General features: G+C 39.9%; 1 protein-coding gene across 3 annotated transcripts in view; it reads right to left on the bottom strand.

Annotated features, from left to right (window-relative positions):
• Positions 1-6468: 6468 nt before the first annotated feature.
• The window catches only part of COL18A1 (collagen type XVIII alpha 1 chain), a 259891-nt gene continuing 240720 nt past the window's right edge, over positions 6469-25639 (bottom strand). For all 3 annotated transcript variants that reach the window (XM_082261324.1, XM_082261322.1, XM_082261323.1), the window contains 22 exons: positions 25540-25602; positions 24716-24751; positions 22866-22949; positions 22704-22727; positions 21704-21766; positions 20812-20877; positions 20211-20255; positions 20071-20115; positions 17572-17643; positions 17426-17470; positions 16887-16929; positions 16701-16772; positions 13981-14015; positions 13421-13510; positions 12933-13092; positions 12740-12813; positions 11763-11891; positions 10741-10770; positions 10441-10659; positions 10157-10354; positions 9407-9522; positions 6469-6895 (listed from right to left, as the gene is read on the bottom strand). In XM_082261324.1, coding sequence (XP_082117450.1) covers positions 6682-6895; positions 9407-9522; positions 10157-10354; positions 10441-10659; positions 10741-10770; positions 11763-11891; positions 12740-12813; positions 12933-13092; positions 13421-13510; positions 13981-14015; positions 16701-16772; positions 16887-16929; positions 17426-17470; positions 17572-17643; positions 20071-20115; positions 20211-20255; positions 20812-20877; positions 21704-21766; positions 22704-22727; positions 22866-22949; positions 24716-24751; positions 25540-25602 — 1923 coding nt within the window. In that variant the 3' untranslated portion in view covers positions 6469-6681. The remainder of the gene's footprint in view (positions 6896-9406; positions 9523-10156; positions 10355-10440; positions 10660-10740; positions 10771-11762; positions 11892-12739; positions 12814-12932; positions 13093-13420; positions 13511-13980; positions 14016-16700; positions 16773-16886; positions 16930-17425; positions 17471-17571; positions 17644-20070; positions 20116-20210; positions 20256-20811; positions 20878-21703; positions 21767-22703; positions 22728-22865; positions 22950-24715; positions 24752-25539; positions 25603-25639) is intronic.

Here is a 25639-nt window from a genome sequence, read left to right on the forward strand (position 1 = left end):
TCTTGCGGCCTCACCACAACCACAATCTCCGTTCATTTACCACATCACTCCATGGGGAAACATGACTGGTTACACAAACTATTGTTTTTATGTGGATTGGTCAATGAACTAGAATCTCTAAATTCTGCACCAAATTATGTGTAGTGACATAGCCATTATTAATGTCTGAAGATAAACAAGTACTGTTATATTAGAAATACTAAGTGCCGGTTCACACTGAAGCGGCACGACTTCGGGGGCGACCTGTGAAGTTGCGTGCACCGCGACTTCGGCGCGACTTGCACGGACTTCATATAATGAATGTCTATGCAAGTCACTCCAGGTTGCCCCGAAGTAGTACAGGAACCTTTTTCTAAGTCGGAGCGACTTGTGTCGCTCCTATTAGAACGGTTCCTGTAGCACACAACGGACCGCGACTTGTCAGGCTGACAAGTCGCGGTAGTGTAAATGGACACTAAAAGTAATGTTTTAACTATACAAAATTTACACTTTAAAATAAGCTTTCTGAAATGATGGTAAAAAAACAACAACAAAAAAAAACAATTCTGCACGCCCCACCATTGTAACCATCTTAAAATATATGATGTGGTAATGGTGACTCAGTTCAGTTATCATTTGCCTGTTTTTAAATGTACAGAATCTAATAGCAAAAAGTGTTTCCTACTGCTGGCACTGATTAGCAGGGAAAAGGAAGTCTGAAGCATGAATAGTGAATTAGATAACCTTTCTATATTACCTCATTGAAAAAATTATGATAAGTTGGGTTTTATGACTCTTAATAAATAGGGATTTTGTGGTATGAACAAAGCAGGCCTGGTGATATGATGTTGCCTCCTGCTTGCAAATGCTGTGTAAAGTAAGTTCATAGTGTTGCTTTAAAATGTTAATTTAAAGCCAGCCATAGACGGTACGTTTTTTTTTTTCGTGCAAACACAGTTGATGGAGGAATCCTTCCATGGAGCTATTGTGTTCTCCTGGCAGGGAGAACACAGTGATAACCACTGGCAATAATCTCATGAAAAATCCAATAGGCTGTATTAAAGGGGTTGTAAAGGCAGTTGTTTTTTTTTTTTTATCTTAATACACTCTTTGCATTGATAAAAAGCCTTCTGTGTGCAGCAGCCCCCCTCAGACGCCCTAACACTTACCTGAGGTCCCTCTCTGTCCAGCGATGCCCACGAGTGTCTCAGCAGACTGAGATTGTCCTTTTTAATTCTCTGAGACACAGCAGTGGTGCCATTGGCTTCCGGTGCTGTCAAAGTCTGCTAGCCATTCAGGGAAGAAAGGGGGCGGGCCGGATTGGCTCCTTGTCTGAATGGACACAGGGAGCTGTGACTCGGCTCGGGTGCCCCCATAGTAAGCGGCTTGCTGTGGTAGCACTGAACAGGAGGGAGGGGACAGAAGATGGATCCGAGAAGAGGAGGATCTGGGCTGGTATGTTCAAATCCACTGCAACAGAGCAGGTAAGTATAACATGTTTAATATTTTTATAGGAAAAAAAAAAACTAGACTTTACAATCACTTTAATCAACTTGGGTACAACCAACCTGCCCATACATGGTTCAAATATTGGGTGGTTACTGCTGAACTGGCCAAAATTCAAACCATGGCCAGATTAAGGCTGTAGATAGACAGTTTTTCTGTAATCGTCCTAATCTCTATAGTGCTACTAGGATACCTCAAGGTTCCTAAGCACCTACTTATTGTCTATAGGTCCGTATTTCTCTATACACATTCCAATATATCAGTGCTTGGTCTTGATGATAAATCCCTCTGATCCTAGCATGGTAGGATGGGATGTTGAGCTGCCATATAATAGATATAGGATTCCTGCAACATAACAGCCTTTAATCACTTTAAAGGTTCATGTTAAATTGTATCAGTTTTTGCCACATATATGGTGACTTGTGTGCTTTTCAAGTCTGTAGGAAGTTAAGGTTGGCCTGTATGTTGGCCATGCACATTTTTTCATGCAATCTACGGATCATTTTATTCAACTGGATAACAAGCCCAAAAATCAGATTGTTTTCAAAAAGCCCCGTTACACGCACAGATTGTTGGCCAACTGATCGGCCAACTTTTGTCCAGTGTTGTTTGTTGGTTGAAATGTGCTCTAGACTTGCACTGGACTTTTTTTGGCCAACAAAAACCAACTTCAGAAGTGATGTCATGTTCTGGTTGACTTTCCCTGTGTTTTTTCTTCTCTGAGCATGCCCAGTCTTGCTCATCTGATTTTTGTCTGCCGAAATCTGTACTGACTGAGGAACAATCGGCCGTTCTTTGTTGGCCAACAAAAATTTTATAGCATGCACACCAGATTTTTTTTGGCCGAAAATTCGCAGTTGGTTGTCGGAAGCATCATACTAACAAGCCTACAATCGGCAGATCGGACGTTGGCCAACAATTTACGGCCAACAATCTGTGCGTGTGTACGGGGCTTAAGTAAAGAAAAAAACAGAGCCAATCATTTCAGAATCCGTTGCTCTATAAACACAACTGGCTTAAAAACAGTCTGAATTTTTCATCTCATCCAGACTTTCATCTGCAAGTCAGCCTTTTAGAAATGGTCTAAAAGAAAGCCAAAAGGCAGAGGAAATAGACTATTAATTTGATGGACTTTTCCAATTATCAATCAGTTTATTAAACTATTAATTTGATGGACTTTTCCAATTATCAATCAGTTTATTAAACTATCGGGATGCTTGGAAATATCCTGGTGTACACAGATGCTGCTGGTCTGTATGAAAGCCAGGGCACATTTTCTTTTCTTTTTAATTATTTGTGAGCTCCAAAGGTCATTGTACCGTCCTAATCAACTCCTTCTGGCTGTGCAAGAAGCATGTGAAGATTAGGAAATCTCCCTGTTAATTCCATTCTCTTATCGTCTACTTGTGTTTATAAAGTCCAAATGGTGTTGCAGCCATGCTTTGGCTAAAGCTATTGGAAGTGCTTCTTTTTTATGTTTTTCTAAAGCCAAGAGAAGTAAATAGAGATTCGTATTGCAGGTCTACCAGAAGGTTTTTATCTTGTTCACTCCTCTATGAAATGCATTCCAATGATGGAGCTAATTATTGGTTCTGGATACAATTGGCTGACTTAAGCGTATGCTTTTCCCAATTGCCCTCGCTATAAAGAAAGACCACGCCACACATTAATCCTAGGAAGTATTTATAGACATGAACTTGAAACATCCACAGGCTTGATTTTCTTCTTTAAAATACAAAGATTATGGTAGACGACTTCCATCTGTTTCCTGTCTTAAAATATTCTAAAAGCATTTAAAAAAATAAAGATTTTTTAGCACCTTTTAGACAAATGAGGGATATGCATGTTCACTGGTGACTTACTAGCATCAAACACCTATGTGCATTCCCAGCTGCACAAGACTTACAATTAATGCGTACACTGCTAAGGCACTCTAACAACCAGATTGCAGCCCTTAAACACATACAGTACATACAGCCAACAGCAAAGAGGTCTTGAAATGCAGCACCTTGCTTTAAATACAGGTAACAATGCATTTTAAAGGCTAGGTTCACTCTATTATAAAAACCTAGATGTGGGAGGAAGTCAACAGAAAAAAATGAATGAATTCTTCATTCTTAAAGGTTCTTTACCAACCAAACAACCTGGGTTATGCCATTGTTTTTTTAGGGTTGTCACGGCCCCTCCCCTTACCTGACTGTAAACAGCAAAACCTTCATGGCCCTAAATATGGTCTATCTTACAGAGATGGCTTTTGCGAACACTAGATGTATCACAATAACCATAGGTCTTATACAGGTAAATTTAAACATAATGCAGGATAAATGAGAATCCATTAAGGTTCAAAAGAATCTGCTCATCAGAGAAACACAGAGGCTGCAATTGCTGCCTCCTCAATTTGAAAATGCAAGTTGCCTGGCTCACTCTTCTTGCCTCCATACTTTTAGTCCACCCAAAATAAGTATTGAGATAAAGACTTCTGACTTTCTTGATCTTCATACTTTTTCTTGATCAGTTACTTAACATATTGAAATCAGTAGGTCAGGTTAACAGCCAGGTAACTATCATTTTCAGAAAGAGTAATGGAAGCTCTTAGATTCTTTGTAGACATTTTAATGATAAGTTCACCTTTCATAACATGTTATGTGTTACACCCATATTCAGGGTGTAACATGTTACGAAAGGACCAGCCCCCGCTCCCGCTTTGACAGCTAGCAGGGGATCTTCTCTACCCACTAGCTGTCGCAATTTTTAAAATGCACAGACTCGGGGGATCAGCACACCTTGCCGCTTCACTCATTTACAGTACTCTGTAAATTGGAAAATACAGGCTTGTAGTTCTTAATGAACTACCATGGCACTGTTGAGTGCTCTGCTAGTTCATTCATTCTCCCTGTCAGTGTGTATCTGCCTGACCGTACGAGGTACGACCAGACAGATACACTTGACAGGTCTGCAGGAGTCCTGCATACAATTTTTTTTCCAGACTCCTAAAACAAAAAATAATGAATGAACCCTTTTTTATCTGCAAAAAAGGTAAACTAATCCTTTAAACTTGTTTTCTGACAGACCTTAAAGGGCAACACCTCACAAACCTAATCTCTGCTATTCTATGTACCTTTTAGAATCTATGTCTTTTTCTAGCCTTGTCGGAGAGTAGAAGGCATTAAAATAATTGGTGTGGCATTGTTTTATTACAGCTGGTTATCTGCAGGTGTACTAATGCAGTCACCTTGTAAACAGTGACAGCACTGATAGTTGGTCTTGCTCTGTAATGGAAAGAAAGTAATTGAACTGGTTTAGTGCACACAATAAAGGGCATGTACTCATGGGTGCTTTACCTGGACTAGTGTTACTTTTGCACTGGAAAGGTTTTAGCAAAACTGACCTAAAAATTAAAGTGTTACTTGCAGCTAACGCCAGCAGTGTTACTTGCAGCTAACGGCAGGATTATTGAGGTATGATGGCTCCTCCTAGTGGTTAAATGTGGTAGTGCAGCAAAAGTTTGTTTCAGAAATTAGGCTCAATGCACAAAATGAGGGCAGAACGATAGGTATAGCAGAATATGCAAAGTCTATGGGGCCTGGATGCACACAAGGGCCCAGACCTAGCTGGCTACAGAGTGATGTATGCGGGTAGCATTAGCACCTGGGAAATTAATTTGGATAAAATGATTGTTTCTATTCTAAAACTACTATGTAAGCTATTAGTAGTGTGAATCACAGCAGACTGTGCCTTTGAGGTGCAGGGAGGCCCCTTTTGCCATGAGGTCCCATAGCACAGCTTTGGCCAAAACATTCTTTGTTTTTTTACAATTATCATCAGCGATGACAGCTGAAGCTAACAGTCCCAGTTATTATGGCAAATAACACCTATGGGGTATAGCTTAGTGAATTGAGCCTAATTTGCAAAATACTACCTAATTTTATTAAGGGGCCAAGTATATGTAAACTCATATTTTTTTCCTGGTTTGGATAGAGTAGAGAAAGTAATAAGAACCAGATAGAGGTTCTACCCTGTTTGTGTCTCCACTAGAGAGAGTAAACCCTATTTTTTTGGTAACCACTGGGAAAGAAAATGGTGGGAATCCAAAATTTTGGCTTGCCAATGGAACAGTAATAGAAGGGAATCTTCCAGTGGGGACACTTATGATGTCTGAGAGGGGATTGCTCTTGCATCAGAGAGATTTCCCTTCACTTCCTGCTGTGGCTACAGGACAGGAAGTGAGGAAAGACCTCCCCAATGGAACAGATGACAAAAAAAAATAAAAAAATACAGGGGTTTTAACTAATCCCTGCTCTATCCATACCAATTGTTTTTTTTCCTTGTAGAGCTGGGAAATCTCAGGCTAACGTGCTTCTCTTTCTATTCATCTCATTCTGAAACATGTTTAAGAAAATATATATAACAGTGATTTCCAACACATACATCCTGAATAACAAATAGAAAGGTCCAAAGTACCCTCATCGGGCTACATAGGTCAAGTATAGAGCAGCCTCCGTATAGTTAAAACAGCATTTACTGCCATAACCAACCTAAAGACAACACTCTGAAGCACTTTTATGTCTGAAGGCTGCTCAGTAAATACTGGGTCCTGTAGGTACACAACCATAAAAGTTTTCCTAGGAAGCTGTACTCTAATAAATATAGTGGTAATCACCAGATGTTCGACATAGTGAGCCCTAGGAAACAGACATTCACAAGAGATTAATGAAGGGATATGCATGTGTCTCTGTAACTACAAGTGGTTAAATATTACAGAATAAAATAAAGGCTATTCCAACATGGATGCGTCAATGAGCTCTGCATCCGTTATATGTATGCTCTCAGGCCGGTTCTTCTTAGGACAGTTTTTTTACAGGCCGCCACTGGCTCTGGGCAAGATGGGGCTTTCAGTAGAAAGGGCACAGATAGGGTCAATGTTTTATCAGCTGTTTTGGATTTGCAGCCTCTTTCAGGATGAAAAAACTGGAAATTTCTTAAAAGTTCTGTTGTCAAGCTGAGGCAGGGAATAGCTCAGACAGTGTATCCTAGTGATGTGGCCTCATGAAGCCAGGGGACAGTAACGCTGCACATAAATGTTCACAGAAGAGCAGCTTCACACACTCTTTGGTCTCTGGACGCAAGAAGGAATCTCAGGAAGTCCGCGTGCAGCCTCTGTCAGCATCAGCACCACTCTGACTGCTCAGCGTGCTCCTACTTCTGGCCGGCGGGCATGAAGCTGTTTTCAATGCACAAGACAATGAAGTTCTTAGTGCAGCTCTGAGGACGCTGCTCTAGGAGTTTCCCGTTTGTGACAGAGGAAGCCTGACCAGTGACTATGCCTTCATCTGTGCGCCAGGTCTCACAGTAGCTCTCTGTTAGACGCCGACCCTTGGCGTCGGATCCATGCCAGATCATCTTCTGTGGCCTAGTGTTTAAGAACAAGAAATTTGATACTTAATGTAGATGCAAATCCTAAGTAAATGACATATAGCATGTGTAACATAAACCATAGCTGTTTTTTTTTTTTTTTTTTTAAATAAAATACTTGTTTTCATTAAGTTTCTATCCTATGTCAGTTCAGCTGATCTCCTGCATTTGTAGCCAATTTCTGTCTACAAGCACTCCAGCGATAACTCCATGACCTATTTCAGAGTGGTTTTCCTAAAGGTGATAACGGTGGATTATGCCTGCTTAATGTATATTAAGATGGCCACTTGTAGTCTTTATCAGAAGACTCAGTGACAACACACAGAGGCAGGGCACTGGCACCTCATTACAGGAAGTGCCTGCTTTATGGCAGGATCATTAGGTATTAAAGTCTGGAGATTTAAAACATTTTGAAAATTACTCTTGAAAAAGCATCAACATATGAACGCCTATCTGAGATGTAATGCTTGATTTTACAAATACATGAATGCCTAGAAGCAAGGAACATGAAATGATAGAACATCTATTAATGACTGCAAGTTAACTTACACTAAGTAAAATCAACAATTAATTGAATTGTGTCCGCCCTTTGCCCTTGAAACAGCATCAGCTCTGCTAGGTAAACCTGCACACAGCTTTTTTAATAGCTTGATGGGTAGGTTGTTATATTGTTGCATAGTTTATAAGGTTAAAAAAAAATGCATCCTGAGGAAGACATTTAAATGTTTTTTTTGTCTACGCTTTCAGCTAGTACCCCTTACTGTATAGAAGGGAGTTCCGCATTTCTACTGCATTACCGGGAAATAACCTTTTCGCCAATCTAAGGTTAAACCTCCTTTCTTCTAACCCCAAATAGTGGCCGTATGTCCTCTTCAGGAAACTTTAGAGCAAACAGCTACAGAATTAATTGATATATATATATATTTTTTTAATTAATTGATATATTTGTAAATTGTAATAATATCCCCTCTTAATGCCTCTTTCCTTTCCATCACCAATTTTGTCAAGGTCTTCCTGTAATGATGTTATATCCTGTGCTGAAGTCATTTCCTGGCATATTTTGTGAAATACTGAAACTGAGATCTTGATTTCAACCTCTACATATTAAAAGAGAAGTAAGGGTTCTTTAAAAAAAAGAATTAAGTTCACCTAGGAGGATGCAGCACCAATCCGATCCTACATCTGTCCCCCCTCTGAGAGGTTGAGCCAGCTGTACTAGTATCTGGGTATATCCCAACTGTAAAGTTGGGATCAATCCAGAGCCTGGAGCCGCTGAGCGATGTCAGCCAACAGCGGGCTTTAGCCTGGGATCCATTGAGAAAGTAGGGCCAAAAAAGCTTTGGTCATACTTCTCCTAATAAACACAATATTAACCTCAAAACTGAACCCTGGAGCAGAGAATGTGTTATTTACCACTACTCTCTAACCCTGTTCATGTAACCAGTTTCCTAATAACCACATTTTTTTTCTGGACTATAGATGGATGTACCAGGGTCCCACTGGTTTCTGCCAAGTCTAAGTTGATGGCACCACTTGACATCCTCCAATTGTGAAGAAAGGTTAGCATGATGTGTCCTTCATCTGCTGCACTGTTTCCTGTGCTTTAGGTCATCAACATTGCATGTTTTTTATGTTTCTGAAAAAGAGCTTAGACATTACATGTGAAAGCACCCATCTTCCTTGACATTTCTGCCTGTGAAAGACCTTGTTGATGCACCAGGACTACCCTGTGTCTTGTTGCTGTGCTCAGTCATTGTGTAAGATGCTGAACTGTCTTTAGTGAACCTCAATTTGTAAGTAGAGCATGGCTTTTCCTCATGCAGTTTCGATCCTCCTACACAGCTGATTTGATTTAACGACTGAATTTGTTATCTTGTTGATGTTTAGCACCTGTTTGGTGTAATTGTTTAATCATGCACTGGACTATGTGCCTGCACAACCCTTAGGCTCCATTGGCTCCTGAGCATATGGATTTACTTGCATTTTTTAAAGCTTTTTTTGCAGCTTTTTGTAAAGCTTTTCGTATTAGAAGTGTATCACAAGGGGGCCAAAAACTTAAAATCTGCCAAAAAGAAGTTCGTGTACTTTTTTGAGCTTCAAGTGTTTTGCCTCAGCCAACAGAATGTTCAGATGTGAACAGGGGCTATTGAAAAAAATGGGATTTGGTTTGTTGAGGTGTGAACGGGGCCTTCTAAAGTGCTTGAAAAAAGCTGAAAAAAAGCTTAAAAAATGCCAGATAAACACCAGTAAGTTGATACACTCAGATGTGAATGAAGCCTTACGGCCCCTTGCACTTGGGACCATCTAGCTACTGTGCATCCCTCTTGGCATTTTAGTGTACCGGGATGGGACAGGGGCAGCATCCAGCCCCACGGCCCGCGACCTGTCCAAGTCTATGGCAGGCTGTGACTGGATGGGGCTAAACACAGTACCAAGTGCCACTTGCACCTTCAGGAACGAATGCCCAGAACACAGGTATTTTGCGTTAGGAAATAGGTGTTTGACTTACCAAGTAGAATCTGTTGCAACATCCCTTCCTTCAAATGAGTAAATGCGAGCTCCAGGATTCATCTGTCCCTCTGAGCCAGAGAAAAGGGCCTCCCAGTTGTCAAATAGAGGTTCATCCTAAATTAAACAAACATGGGTCACATAATATTAAAAAAAGGGTATGTAGACAAGTAAATGTTTCACGTAAAGGAAAGCAATATAGAGAATACAAACTGAAGTCTATGTCAGGCCCAGAAAGAAATATTCTTACATCTCTGCAATATATGCACATTTCCTCAAGCTTTATCCCTTTAAAATACTGCAAGTACAAACGACCTGCTGATTTGCCAGGAAATGAGTGTGCGCCTAACTTCTTATTTGGCCTGAAACCCCCTACAGAAACGACATCCTACCGGGCCAACACTCAGCCCCACGAGAGCCTTACAACATTTCAATACACGTTTTGCATTCCCATCATTTTTTATAGTGTATGTATAAGCTTTATTTTTTTATTTGATTTTTTTACTGTTACGGCCTGAGAGGTTTTGGATAAATTTAACAGGCCTTGGTCTCAAAAAGGTTGAGAACCATGGCTCTAGAAAAAGAGAGAGGAAGTTTTAAGTAATACCTGGGCATTCCCTTTAATTATCCTCCCTTGTCTTTTAATGTGAAATTTAGAGAGGTACAGTTATGCTTGAGCTGTCACTACATAAAAAAGTTTGCTTTGCTACCATGAAATTCATGGGCTGCAACCACGTACAGCCAGACTTACCCTGAGATTAACGATTGGCACAGACAGCCTGTCAGCTTTGCGAACAATACTGTACAGATCCTGAAGACGCGAAGAAAGGAACGCTCGGAATGTCCCGTGAAGTCCAGCTTTGCGGGCTTGTTCAAAGCACTGGAAGTCCACGCCGCGTATGGAGCGCATGCTACCAGTTAGCGGTGCATTCAGAGCCACTAAGTGTAGCTGCAATGGGAAATAAGACATGTAAATATGCAAACCAAAAAAAAAAAGAACTGAATAGAATGTGATAGTTTCCAGCTTGTGCTTACCGCTGCCTGGTACTCCTGGTGTGTATGTACAGGAGCAATGCCTTCAGGCTCTGGCTTGGGGAACACTGGAGGTGGTGGCTGCGGAGGACGGGGATTAACTGGTGGTGGTCTTTCATTCCTGGAAGGCTCATACTCATCTGTAGACTGATAGGATCCTGAGTCTCTGTTACCAGAAGGATAAATGACCACAGGAGGCTCTTTCACAGCAATTTCATTACCCTGTAAGAAAAACCTTTTACTCACTAACCAATCACAGATAACTAAAGAATGAGCAACTAACATGAAAGGAGTGAGACCTACCTGACCATTGCCGGTTACATATTCTCCAAGCTAGAAAAGACAAATTTAAATGTTAATATTAACGTCTAAAATACCATATTCATATTCCCAGAATAAATAAAAATGCATATTTCCAAATACTGTACTGTAATTCATGTACAGACAAGAAAGTGGTTTACACAAGATACATGTTCTTGGAATCAAAGAAATGCATGAAATTGCTGGTCTGTTTAGAAAACCTGAATTGACTTCACATTATAGACAATTACCAATTGCATCAAGAAAGTAAGAAACTCCACGACCCCTAATAGCAGAAATCCTCTGGCTGTGTATTATTTACTCAAAAGTACATTTTTACCTGCATTAGCTTTTTTATATATATATTTGTGTCTAGTCAGATTATATTTGGAGTAAATGGCAGTTTACAGTGGATTTTCCATATTGTCACAAAAGAGAGCTGCTTTTGTTGGCCCTAACAGCCAATCAGATTCTTTTTAATTCTCCCATAATACACTGGAACAATGAAGATTTCTATAGGCAATAAGCGCAGTTCCTTCTCAAACCATTGTTTAATATCTATGGGCGGGTTTACCTGAAAGTGGCTTTTCTGGCACTATTAATATCTGTGTGTTGTAGTAACATGCAGTTATATGTCTGTTTTACCGCATGTTGCTGTAAAGAATGTAACTTTGTGTGGTGCCCTTAATTTTGACCACACTGTTGATAGTGGGGCAGTGCATTAAAAGAAAAGAAGATGCAGGCTCATTAAAAATCCCATTGCAGTGTGTTGACAGCCTATTCAAAATTAATTGGGTTCCTTAACGAAATTCACATTAGCATGCAAATATGTGTCTGGCAATATATCACAAGTATGTGAATATTTAAGCATTTACATTTTTCAAAAACTAGAGAGAAATTATTGCCAATTGGTCTCTGTTTCTTCAGAATGTCTATACTTCAATTCAACATAGATAGGATTTGGTTAAAGGATGGTAAATAAACACTCCCAACATTTGATTTTAACACAGAACGTTAATACTTACAAGAATCTTTCTGAAGCCATCTCTGACCCGTACATACAAGTCTGCTTGTTCTAGCACTAGTACAATGGTTCCTTCCTGCAAGGACTGCCGCAGATTAATCATTGTCTGATACGTCTGCAATACTGTGGCCTAATGGAACAAGAAAGAGGGCATTTAAAAACAAATAGCACATCGTTATTTCTATATATTAGACATAGCTCAATATGTAGGCATTGGGTGTTAATGTCTTAACAATTGTGGCACATATAGATGCGGATTAAAGGGCTGTGTTCAATCAGTTCCAAAGCTCCAAATGTCATCTTACCAACACAATAGGCCATAATTGGTGTGCGAGTAACAAGAACTACCGATCAATGGGATTAAAGGGCTGTCTGTCAAAACAGGTAACAAGATATTTTATATCCTGTGCAGTGGAGAATAAATCCTTTTGCCAAGACAGTCTGACTATGCCCGCCCTTTCTGCCCAGCTGCTATAAATGGACCCTATAAATGGAGGACGGGAGGATGATTTATAAGTCAACCCCCTCTATTCATAGATCACATTTCATTCATAAAAACTGTAGTACAGGTTCAATGAATGGTGGAACTATGCAAAAAACGTGGGCATGGTCAGGCTAATTTGATGAGGACCTGTGACAGCCCCTTAGTTGTATTAACCCCTGTTTCACTGGAAAATTATGGTGGTAGGGGGGTTTATATCAACTAAAATAAAAGACATCAGCACCAAGGAGCCCATCCTACTGACTGTAATTTATATCCCTTGTGATGATTTTTTGTTTTTTTGTTTTGGCTACTCTTAGGCTTTCATTTCACACATAGAAATGATCTTTGTATAAACTAATGACTGACTGATTGCTATTTGCTTTCAATAGGTTACAACACTTTTTCTACCATAACTGATGTCAAATATAAAATTTCCATTTTAAGTCAAATAACTGTTTTATGAGATCAATGGTGATGCAGTTTTTAATTCTCACCGAAGAATATCCTCCTGATCCTCCTGGGGGTCCGGGTGGCCCAGGGGGTCCTTGTGGGCCCGGAACGCTTAGAACTGCAATAAATGAAAACAATATTTTGCATTACTGCGCTAATTTGTGTTGCTTGTAAAGTTACAGTTCCTCATCCGTAAATCAAATAGCCAAAGTTTTATTGTACTTGTTCAATACTAACCTGGTCTATTGGGTCCAGGTCCAGGGTATACCTGTTGTGCAGGAGGACCTGGAGGTCCTGGTGGCCCAGGTGGTCCTTGTCTTCCTTCATATCCTGTGCCAGGAGCTCCTGGTGGGCCACGTGGGCCAGGAGGACCTTGAATGCTGTCTCCTTTAGCACCCTGCACAGAGAATGTGTGAGAAATAATGAATACAGTGAAATCATGCTAGATATATGAAATGTAACATACCACATACATAAAAACACAAACTGTGATAATGTATTTGATGAATGTGGATGTTAATATGCTGCTGCGAACATCTTTCAAATCTAAAATTGAAATATTATAATTTATATTCCAGAAGCATCCATATTTAGCCATTATCTGCCCATAATATTGCCAAAGCTACAACTGCTTGTGTGAATTCTCCTTTTTGGGACTGTCTGCCAAATCAGGGGCATATGGCAAGTATAGGTAACACATAATAGAGTCCACACTGTTCACTTACTGGCAGTCCAGGATATCCAGGGTTGCCGGGAGGTCCTTGAACTCCTCGTCCATCGCCAGCGCCAGGTTCTCCTTTTTGTCCTTTCTCCGCCTTAGTAAAGGAAGCAAAAATATTTTATAACAGAGGCCAAAATACACATTTACTTGCTATAGGGCCTCTAAAATGACTATTCAGCCATTTAATAAAGCTACAACAAAGCAGTAAATTAAAGTTCTCCTCAAACATCAAATAAGGTCAAATAGAAGTAAAAAACCACAGACAGTCCAACTGACTGGATGAAACAAACACACATTACTTTGCAAAAATATATTAATAGATTCATTTATGCACAAAACCTACACTAGTAGCTGAATAATGAAATGCAATGTCTACTAGAGTTATTGCCTTTTTGATAGGGTATCCCATTTTAACAAGCAATATGTACCCCTTAGTTCCAATTAGATACTAACCATTTCACAAATGCCAACAGCTAATACTCAAAATCAAGACCCTTCATCCAAGCTGCATTAATAGATTGTTCTAGACAGGTATTTACTAACACATACTCCAACTATACTCACCCTTCCAAAAGTGCTGAAATCATACGGGAATGTTCCTGAAAACAAAGATTTAATTTTGGTGAGTGAAATCCAAATTTTTTTCCATCACATCTTATAAAGACATTTCAGTAAAAAATATTCACAATGGCCACTTCCTATGACAAAGATCTGCTTTTGTGTAGCTAGTCTTTGCGACCCATAGGGGTGACTATGGGTCCCAAATGCAGTATGGGTGCTTTGCTGTGAAGTTCAAGAATCAGGTTCCCATAAGTTATTGCTCTTAGGCTGGAGAATCTGAAATGAACCTTCACACATGTACCTAAAGTTGTCTTGACTATATCTGGGTTCTGTAATAATATACTACCAGAGTTGCAAACACAAAACACTGCAGGTCTAATTTGTTTCAACTGCTCCTTTTCTGATCTTTTTTTCTCCTTTCAACAGAAAAATCAGGGGTCCTTCTAGCAGTCTGATCTGAAATTTCAACTGGTGTGCAGATAATAAGGGAAATGTTACCATTACAAAATAAACATATACAATATAAGGACTGAGTGGACATTTTATACATTCACCTGTAATTTTTTCAAAAAAATTCAGTAGTTCTGATTCAATGACACTGATATTCCATACCGTGCTTGTCCCCAAGTTGTTGGTAAAGTATAACTTAAGGCAAAACATTTTTTCAGTTTTGGACAGAGATTAGAACATCTGTCAGGTTTTATAGCTGTCTTTGCCTGCGTTAGGGAGGTTCACCCGCTCTATTTGTCCTGTTTATCATTATCATCAAAAGTAAAAGAAAATCCCAAATTGTGGGGTATCCCCAGAACCGCAATAGAAGGGAAAACCTCCAATGTAGACACTAGGTCTGGTGACCTGGGAGGAGGATTCCCTTAATTTGCAGGATTTCCTATAATTTCCTGTTTTGGCTATGGGACAGGAAGTGAAGGCAAATTTACCCAATGAGACACAGATTGGAAAAAAACTCTATCCAAAATGGAAAAAAAGTTTAACGTATAGCTCTACTTTTTTTGTTTCCTAGTTACAGGAATAAACTTCTAAGGGAACCTGTGGTCTCAACACTGCAAGCCAAGTAACACAGACATTGTACTGCAGGCACTATAAGGCACCTGATCCTAACATAATAGCATCACTGCCATCTCAAATCAGAAAACGTCTACATTCCTAATGCACGACGTGTGGCCTTTCACACAGCCCTCAAGAACCTTACATACATTAATGTTTTCCAAATGCGTAAAAAAGCAGTGATCTCTATCAGTCTCATGTGTTTCCAGTCTATGACAACTTCCTGAAGCATGTCCCCAGTTTCCAACAACTAATATAGCATGTTCATAGTCTCTACAGGCCCTTTAGCACGCTAGCGCACCCAAAGCCGCCTATATCAAGAACGTTGACCAACACTATTATACACTGCTACATACATGTACAAAATGTACAAGGCAATTCATGGTGTTTGGGCCACCTTCTGAAACAGGCCCAATCACTATCACTTTGCGGGTTGAGCAAGGTGCATATATAGCCCTATATGCAAAGGAATCTGGGATGTTAGATATGGGCTATTGCGAAGGCAAAAGTGGATACATTGGTGTTTTATTTACTAAAGCTGTAGAGTGCAAAATCTGGTGCAGCTGTGCATAGTAGCCAATCAGCTTTTTACCTTTGACAAAAAAAAAAAAAAACTGGAAACTGATTGGTTTCTATGCAAAGCTGCACCAGCTTTTGTGTGCACCAGTTTTAGTAAATCAACCCCAAAGTCTGTAATTTTGCCTCCTAGGATGATAGTATTGTATATTTTAAGCTGGCAAATTTTAACAAAAAAAAGTGACATTATATTTCACACCAATTTATCCATGCCCAGTTGCCATAGAAGTAATCAATCACAGCTTTTTTTTTAAGATACGTCTAATGAGACTTTAAAATTACACAGCTAAAACAAACTTTTTTTTTTTTTTATCCCCATCCCCATGGTAAAGCGAATTGAAAAATCTTCTCATCTTGAAGAATAATCATTCTCCACACTCCATTCATCAACTGATGCCTTGTTGCTGCTTACTTCAGGTGTCTCACTACACCTTTGTTTTATTTGAATTTATGTACCCTGTACGGTTTCTCATTGTGTATTGCTATGCTAGTTTTAATCCTGCTCTGCTGATCTCAATGTACCATCAGCCTAAGTCTGTCTTGCACAGCTTGGTCTAATATGGACATTGGCTTTTTCCTCTTTGCTTAAAAAAAACAGATTTTATTCAGTGTTTTGCTAAGATTTTACTTTATTTAAACTCTTCCATCCAGCTGCTCAGTGCCTTTGCCAACTCATATTCCTAGCATAAAAATCAACCCCCTTTTTTCACACTAGTATCACAATCCAGACAAAGGGATTGGGAAATGGCATAGAGGAATCCATCGTTCTGTACACTTAGTACATTGCCCAATGACACCAGAAGAGTAGAAAAAGTGACTAGGAAAAACATAATCCTTGCTTGCAGACCACAGTTTGAGAATCACTGGTCAACACTAGTCTAGAAAACAATAAGCTTGTGTTTAAAAAAACACCATTCTCTCACTGTTAAAGCAGGGGAATCACTTGAATGTCATCTATGATCACTTTTCACTAAGAATGCTTTAGCTCCAATACGATGCCATTGTTCATTTTTTTACAGCTTCCATGGGCTGAAATTTAAGATTCTGTCTTTCTCACAGTTGTTAATACTGTTTGTTATTACCTGGTGGTCCAGCAGGGCCAACATCTCCTTGATCACCTTTTGATCCTGGAAGTCCTCTTTCGCCTTTCTGACCTATAATAACAACAATTAACTCTATTAAATAAAGGTTAACGCTTTAAAAGAAGGAATTAACCTGTAGTAACACAATGCAGTAATGTCAGGTACAGTAAATGTAAAATGACAAACCTGGATATCCTTGAGGCCCAACAGCACGTGGATCACCATACACCTGCAAAAAAGTTTTAATAATGAAAATTAATGTACATGTATACTATATATTTAGCAACTGGTTCAAGGCTTGTCTGTGCTGCAGATGTCACAAACAAATCAACCTATGCATTGATAGTTTTATTAAAACTTCAGAGATAATTGAAGGGGGCTTAGATTTAGCTCAAAACCTTGAGGTGTCATTATATAGAATGGACAGCCACTTTAAAGAGATTCATAACAAGACACTAAACCATATTCCCTTCCTATGTTTCATATTGTATTGGGCTTATAATATATGTATTACTACCAAAATGATATTATTGTGCAACCATATAATATTACATATTCCTGTGAGAACCATCACAATTCAACGATCAGACTTTTGAGCATCATACATTATAAATAACAGCAAGCAAAGTCAAAGGCTGGGATAGGCAATTTACATGTTTCTTGGAAATTCCCTCTAACTCTGGATGTCTTACAATATAGTAGGGTAACATAATACCAAAACTTACCGCTTGCCCTGGAGGACCAGGCGGGCCGGGAGGACCTGGTGGCCCCTAAATTTAAAAAAAAAAAAGGAATTTTTTATGAAAAATGAAACTGGTTCAAGTAAATCAAATAGTCTTTATTAATTGCCTCATCAATATAGAAAACTTACCCTAACTCCATAGCCAGTAGGATCAGGAGCTTCTCCCTTCTCTCCCTTAAGTCCATTCACACCCGGACGACCCTTAAAAACAAAAAGCATAAATAACTTGTGTCTTTTTTTTGTCTGTATTAGACAGTAGGAGGACAATACCATATAAGAAAGCATAAAGTGCAAACACAGACACTTAGTAAATCAGCGCATAAGAAATATTCAAAAGCATTATTTTAGTGGAGATGGGGCAATTATTTGTTTTGTCCGTTGGTCTAATCCGGGGACATGCTCCAGAAGTATATCTTATAAAATCCATTTGGAATTGTTATTACTTAGGGTTGAGTTTATGTTGAGGCTTTTTCTAATGCTTTATGAACTTTAAGAGGTTGGTCTAACATTCTTAAAAGACATAAGCTGGCAACTCAATAGTTTCTTAATGAAAAAGTTTCTTAATGCACTACAGCAACATCAGAATTTGAACAGATGCTAGTAGTGCATCAATACACTTTTTAATTTGGAAGCTATTGAATTGCCGGCTTATGTCTCTTATGGATCTGCAGTGAATGCCCCAGCACCGACACTCTGCTCATATACTCTTCAACACAGTGGTAGAGCTTGGGTAAGTCTTTGTGTTTTCATTGGTCGAACATTAACTTTAATAACTATCTTAAGCTTATATTTAACTACTTGCCTTCTGTGCACTTAAACACCCTTCCCATCCAGGCCAATTTTCAGCTTTCAGCGCTCTCACACTTTGACTGACAATTGCGCGGTCATGCTACACTGTACCCATATGAAATTTTTATCATTTTTTTCACACAAATAGAGCTTTCTATTGGTGGTATGTAATCACCTCTGCGATTTTTATTTTTTACAAAAAAAAAGAATAAATACAGAAAATTTTGAAAAAAAAAAAAGTTTTTCTTATTTTCTGCGAGTAAATTTTGAAAATAAATGTTTCTCCTTCACTGATGTGCGCTGATGAGGCGGCACTGATGGGCACTGATAGGCTGCACTGATGGGCACTTATGAGGTGGCACTTATGGGCACTGATGAGGTGGCACTTATGGGCACTGATGAGGTGGCACTTATGGGCACTGATGAGGAGGTACTAATATGCCGCACTAATGAGCACTGATAGGCGGCACTGATAGGCGGCACTGATGAGCACTGATAGGCGGCACTGATGAGCACTGAGAGGTGGCACTGCTGGGCACTGATAAGTGGCACTGCTGGGCACTGAGAGGTGGCACTGCTGGGCACTGAGAGGTGGCACTGCTGGGCACTGACAGGTGGCACTGCTGGGCACTGAGAGGCGGCACTGAGAGGCGGAACTGACGGGCGGCACTGATGGGCACTGATAGGCGGCACTGATGGGCACTGGCGGATGGCACTGGACACTGACGGGTGGCACTGATGAGCGGCACTGATGGGCAGCACCATCAGTGCCCACACTCAGTGCCCATAGTGCTGCCAGTCAGTGCTCATCAGTGCCTAGATGAGCAGGCACTGATGGGCACTGACTAGCAGCACTATGGGCACTGATTGTGGGCATTGATGGGGGGCACTGATGGCGGGCACTGTGGGCACTGATGGGGGGGCACTGTGTGTGTATTTTTACCTTTAGTAATCAGGGCACTGGTGATCTGTGCCCTGATTACATTCTCCTGTGTCCCCGGCGCTGTGAGGCTCCCCCTCCTTCCTCACACTGCAGGCTCCGTGTGAGGAAGGAGCGCCGGCGATGAGAGATGATCTCATATGTTTACATATGAGATCATCGCTCATTGGACGGCCCGATCACGTGGTGAATGGCCGCTGTGATTGGCCATTCACCACGATCTGTGATCGGCCGTGTCCAAGGGACACGGCCGACACAGATTTTCCCCGCAGCGCGCTCGCGGGAGCGCGCTGGGGGCGTGTCACTGGGATGCCTCCCGAAAATTCAAGTCCGCGCTGCAGTCGTATATAGGCTGTAGCGCGGATGGGGGGTGGTTAATGACAATAGCTTTTAACTAACATTTGTAAAAAGGGGATTGATTAAAGAATGTGTAAAGAGGGAACAAAAGAGGATAAGCAAATAAATAAGCAGCAGAACTAGAGAAAATTTGGTGTAGAAGATATAATGAAGAGCATTAAAAAAATAGAGTAGCTAGGAAAATTGACAGCAGAAAAAAGGAATTACGGGTGGAAAAGGAGAACGGAGAAAGGAATAAAAAACAGAGGTGATGGACTGAAAAAACAGAAATGAGAGGCCAAGGGCTACAAAAAGGGTGTAAGCAAAACAGAAAGGAAATTAAGGCAGAATAGAGATTGTGGAGTAAGGTGGACCATGTGATAGAAAAAAAGATAATCATTAAGAGAGGGTAACTATGTTTTTATTGAATTAAAGAACATTATTGATATGAAAAGTTAATGAAAGAAAAAATATATAGGCATTAGAAAAGGAAAGTTGAAAACATATGCTTGGCAAGAACCAAGACTAAAAGGTATAAATACTGTGTTGCATATTATACTCACAGGTCTTCCGGGTAATCCAATTTCTCCTTTCTTTCCAGCAGGTCCCTGGTGACACAAGAATGTTTTATAGAGATTATGAGCCTACTGTTTCTTCTTCCAACCACCACTCTTTTTCCTATGTTTAGGATATATGCACTTACCACTGGTCCCATAGGTCCAACAGGGCCTCTTGGTCCCATATCACCCTGGAATACAAGCACAAGTTTATATATTAAAGTATGGGCTAACTTGTGTTATTACTGTACATATATTCAGAGCATCTATTTGGATATATACTGCAAACAGATATTATGCACGTGAATAATTTAAAAACATTGAAGAAATCAAGCATATAAATATCCTAATGTGTGACTGTAGAAGAGACATTACACTGTAAGTTTCACTGGGATTGCAATAAATGACTAATGTCTCTGAAATTTGCCATGACATTTAACAGTCTCCAGATAATTTGCCTTATTTGCACTGAAGGCCAAGGGAGAAACTCTTAGATCACGTGATTGCTATGAACCCCAGAAGGCCAGGGGGTACAGAACTGTTTGGATACACAGTGATTTATACAGGAAGCAATAGCACTTTGCAAACAATTTTGTATAAAATGAATATATAACTAAGGGTTTTGTTTTGAGGCCTTGATCACACACAGTTCGGACCTCGCTTAAGGCTGTCTTTACCTACTCTCACTTTTGTTCCCTTTTCTATAATGCATAACTCTCTGGCTTACACAATCCAACTCCATCTTACCTTCTCTCCTCCAGTAAGTAGTGTACCATCAGGGCCCAGGATCTTTCCCGCCTCTCCCTTCTCTCCCTAGAGTAAAAGGATTAGTTTAATATTTCTTTTCCAACTAATACCATCTATTACCATGACTGCAACATGATAAAAACACAACATTTATTTGGAAAGTAGTAGTAAAAATGTTGCATAAGTTACACCAACCGCATGCGCTTCTTGATATGAGAAATGTATTTTGTATTATTTGTTACAAGATTTCCATTGAATGCATTGTTTTTAGTTTTTTGGGGGTACCATTTCATTAGAAATTACTGTTTAATGATGGCCACCCACAATCTCATTTTGTGTATTGTATTAACTTTTATAAAACAAATAACAGGGTGTTAGTTTGTATTGACTTGGATGAGCTATTTCCACACATAACTTTATTTTTGTCTTTTTATGCAACTATGGTAGGTTTACCGATCACCCTTTTCGATCTGGGTTGAATATGGAGTTCATTCTGGTTCTGCCCGTGGCAGACTGAATTTAGAAAGATGATGAACAGAGATATACATTTTATATTTTAGGCTGTTTCCAATCACTCAGCTCTATAATCTACCGTACATAAATCAAGTGTCTTTGATTAGAGGCATAGTACAAACAGTTATATATTAAAATTAAGGTACTACACAAAAACCCAGGCACTTAGCTTCAGCTAGTTCCAACATCTGACCAGAGTCATGGCAATGTTTACATCCCCCACTCTGGCTTGCCCCAGCATCTGCCATAGAGCCTAATTTGCTAGGGCAAATTTGGAGAATTCAGTTGTAGGCTGTCATTTTTTGCTTTTTCTTAATTAGCAAATTTTTGCTCAATCATGTATAAAAAGAAAATTGCCTATTCTTAAATAAATGCTCACCTTCAGTCCAGGCAGTCCTGGGTAACCTTGTTCTCCTGGCTCTCCTTTGTATGCTCTACCACCCTGCAAACATAGTAAATCCACAATCAGAAGAGATATGATCAATGGATATTGTGTAACATGCATAATGGATGTGTATGAAATCTATCTGAAACTAAGTTGGCTTGCTGTCTCGTTCCTGAAACTGCAGAAACAGAATTTACGATAAGAAATGTAGACTCTCGCAACTGTTTCTACTGTGTAGCATAAATGTGTTACTTTTAATTAAATGTTTTTGTTTTAGGCCAATCTAGACCAGAGTACCAGGGTATCCCAGGGGTTACTTCTAATGGCGTTCAGAAGGTACGTCTGCTTTTAGAGTAAATGTATCATAAAAGTTGTGTTAGCTAATATAAATCATCCAATAGAGGAAACTAAAACCCAATTCCAGGAAACCTTAATATTATCCCTTGCAGTGGGGATGTTTAGGTCTCAGGGATAGAAAAAAAATATATATATATTTCCCGATGCTCTACTAGACTGGTCCCAACAGTTTCTTCTCTCTCACACTCCAGCGATCTAGGGTCCTGATGTCATCAAGACCAAAGCGGGGCCTATAGTCCTGCATTAGATGAGATGACTCCAAGGGACAGTCCACTGCCGGAGTGGGGGGGGGGGGAGGGGGTGCCATCAGCTGGGTGCTCTCCCCTAGACAAAACGAGCAGTGAGCCCTTGCAGTGTGGATGCAGCCCCACTGCTAGGGATAATTTTAGTTTCCCAGACTTGGGCTTTAGGTATTTCAATTATTTAAAAACATATTGGAGTGTTTGGAACACATCTATGTGGCTTTGGTATGATCTGTTTTGCCACTAAAATTCCAAAGGCCACACACTTGAAGTTAATTTTTGTTTTAAATTTTTTACGCCACTTCATGTAAATGGAATGAAACCACTTAATGTGGCTTAGTAGTATGTACTCCTCCCTATGTACCATGCAAAAGTTACATTTCAGAAATCCTTACCTGTCCTATTCCACCAATGATATCCTGGAATGGAAGACAGAACATGAAGTCACTTGATAAACATATACATTAGTAGTACAAACATAACTATAAGTAGGTAGAAACAAGATACGTGCATATTATACATTATAAATCACAATGTAATCAAACAAATCTGCTTACTGTGCCTTCAGATGATCTATAAATGATTTGTCCAGGAGGTCCAGGTGGTCCAGGAATTCCAATTCCATCACGGCCTGGCTCTCCCTACAACAAGCATTGTAACAAGTTAGTGTAACCAAAACCTTCCAGTCATCTGAAAAAGATAACACTAAATTCTACTGCATTTGCACTATGGGGGACAATGAAGGTTACTCCCATTTTCATTCTTCTGTAGTAGTCATCAAGCTGTGGCTCAAAGCTCTTGGATCCCTATAATGTTGCTCTGTTGCAACCAGTCTGAACACTTGCGTCTTTAGACATCTCCAATAACCATGGAGCGTTCTATAAATCCATTCAAATATTTAGGTATTATTAACAAAGACATTCCAGTGTCCCAAATACACTTAATGCAGTTTATCATTTCATCGTGACCCAGGAGCACAGTAATTAAGGATCTCTTTTCTACAGCTGGAAGATGTATGCATCCTACTGCTTCTTATGTGTATTGCCCACATTTGCTGCACACTAAACTTTAAAGTATAACTAAAGACAATTTTTTTTTTAGTTTTGGATAAAGTGGAGGGGTATTAGGACACTGGTCAGTTTTTATGGCGGTCTGTGCAAACATTATGGTGATTTACCCTCTGTTTACCAATAGCATTGAAAGATTTTGGGTTTGGTATCAGAAAAGTAATAGAGAGGAAATCTTCCAATGGGGACACTAGTTCTAGTGGTTTCCAAGGGATTCCCTTAATTTAAGGGATTTCCTCTCACTTCCTGTTTTGGCTATGACACAGGAAGTGAAGGAAAATTTCCCCAGTGGCACACAGATGCCAAAAAATAAACCAGACGAAATGAAAAAAGTAAGTTTTGCCTATAATTCTAATTTAAAGCTAAAGTCTAATATTAAACTGTGAGCAGGCAGGCAATGTCTCTTCTGCAATAAAATATACCTGTCTGCCTACTCACAGTCTTCTATAGAATGTACACTGAGATGAGCATGCTTAGTTTACATTCTGGAACAGTGCCTTTGTTCCAGAATGACTGCACTTCTGCTCCTGCATGGGAGTGATGTCATCCTGCACTGGCCAATGAAAGTGGCCAAAGACTGGCACCCACAAGAAGCTGGTGTCAGAAGGGGGTTGTCAGGCATCAGCCAGCTGAAGTAAAGGTAAGTATTGAGTAGTTTAGTTACGCCTTAAAATGAACCCATACTCGAAAAGTGAAGATTTGCTGTCTTATGTCTAATATCTAGTAAGGGTAATTGTGACACTGTCTCAGCACTGCTCTTCCCCTACCCTCATAGCTGTATATCTATAGTATGAGCTCATCTAAGGCATACATAACCTGCCCACTTCTGCCTCTTAATATTACTGTTCATGGGATTTGGAGTGTCTGTCGGTTGGTCATGTCACCAATATCATTCAGTTCTTCTGAATTGAAGACCTGCTGGAGAGTAAACTCCAGTGCAAACATCCCCCTGCCCTCTACCTCATTCATTTTGTGGATCTGTTTTTCCTCCATCACTCCTGCTGCCTGTCAATGCTACTGCTGTTTGTGGATCCTCCACTTCTTCTGCCATCAGATGATGCTTTCCACCACCACCATCAGTTCATCAATCATTGGGATGGGGTGGGGGTGGTCTGACATGAAGATGAAGAGGCGAACCCATCTTCGCTGCCAATATGGCTACTACCACTTGCAAAATGCGGCTCAAACCGTCCTGCATGGATCCCATAGGCAACATTGGTTATTAGCCCCTATCTTGACTTTTTGTGGACAGTTTCCACTTTACAGACCCGCTTTAAGAACCCCTATTTTTGTTACTTGTTTAGCTAGGCTTAAAAGAAAATAGATCTGCTGATCCTTACCCGTTCTCCTTGATCACCTTTGTCTCCCCTTTGACCCTATGAAGAAATAATATGTTATTGAAATTGAAGTTCTTTAAGTAGTTAATAGGTTTAAATTGGTGAATTTAACTAATGCCTCGTTTCCACTGAGTGGTACGGTACAGTTCGGTACGGTTCGGAACGGTACACCTTGCGTTTCCACTGCCAAGAGTACCCTTTCATGATAGGCGTGGTGTAGCAGGAAAGCTTTGATAGACAATTCTCTGTCAACCAATCAAAGTTCTGCAGGGTGTAGCTCCACCCTGTTGGTACGGTACTAATGTGCTTGGTACCCCAAAGAAAGGGTCCCAAAAAAGTGGTACGGTACAGTTCGGAATTAGGGTACCATTCACAATGGAAACGGCATAAATAGCGTACCGAACCGTACCTGAAAGCTCAGTGGAAACGAGCCATAAGACTGGGGATATAACATTCCAAGGAGGAAATAGCAAATCTACATTTATTGATATGATACAAATGAAGAAGAAATGTCTGTAGCAGACAACATGAAAGTTTGTAAGAAAATTAATGCAAGAGGAAAAGGCAGGTATGAGCACGTGAAAACCCAAGAATAAATAAAATAAAAAAATAAAATAAAATAGGAGATAGAAAATGAACTGAGGAATAGAATGTGATGAGCAGCAGCATATATGTCCTTTTGATTCTTGGCATCTTTTTTACATTAATGTTACAAAGAGACAAATTACTTTCACAAAGGTCTCCACTGTGACAGAATCACCGCTGATAAAGATACTGAAGAACATAGAAAAGGAGGTAGATTTCGGTAATGATATTTTAGCATTTACCTCCGGACCAGGGAATCCATCCAATCCAGGTCTTCCATCCAAACCAGGTATTCCTCGATCCCCCTGATACAAGCAAGAGTTACACCTCATTAAAAGCAAG

Source organism: Pelophylax lessonae (assembly GCF_965119305.1).
Source record: "Pelophylax lessonae genome assembly, chromosome: 6".
Lineage (NCBI taxonomy): Eukaryota > Metazoa > Chordata > Amphibia > Anura > Ranidae > Pelophylax > Pelophylax lessonae.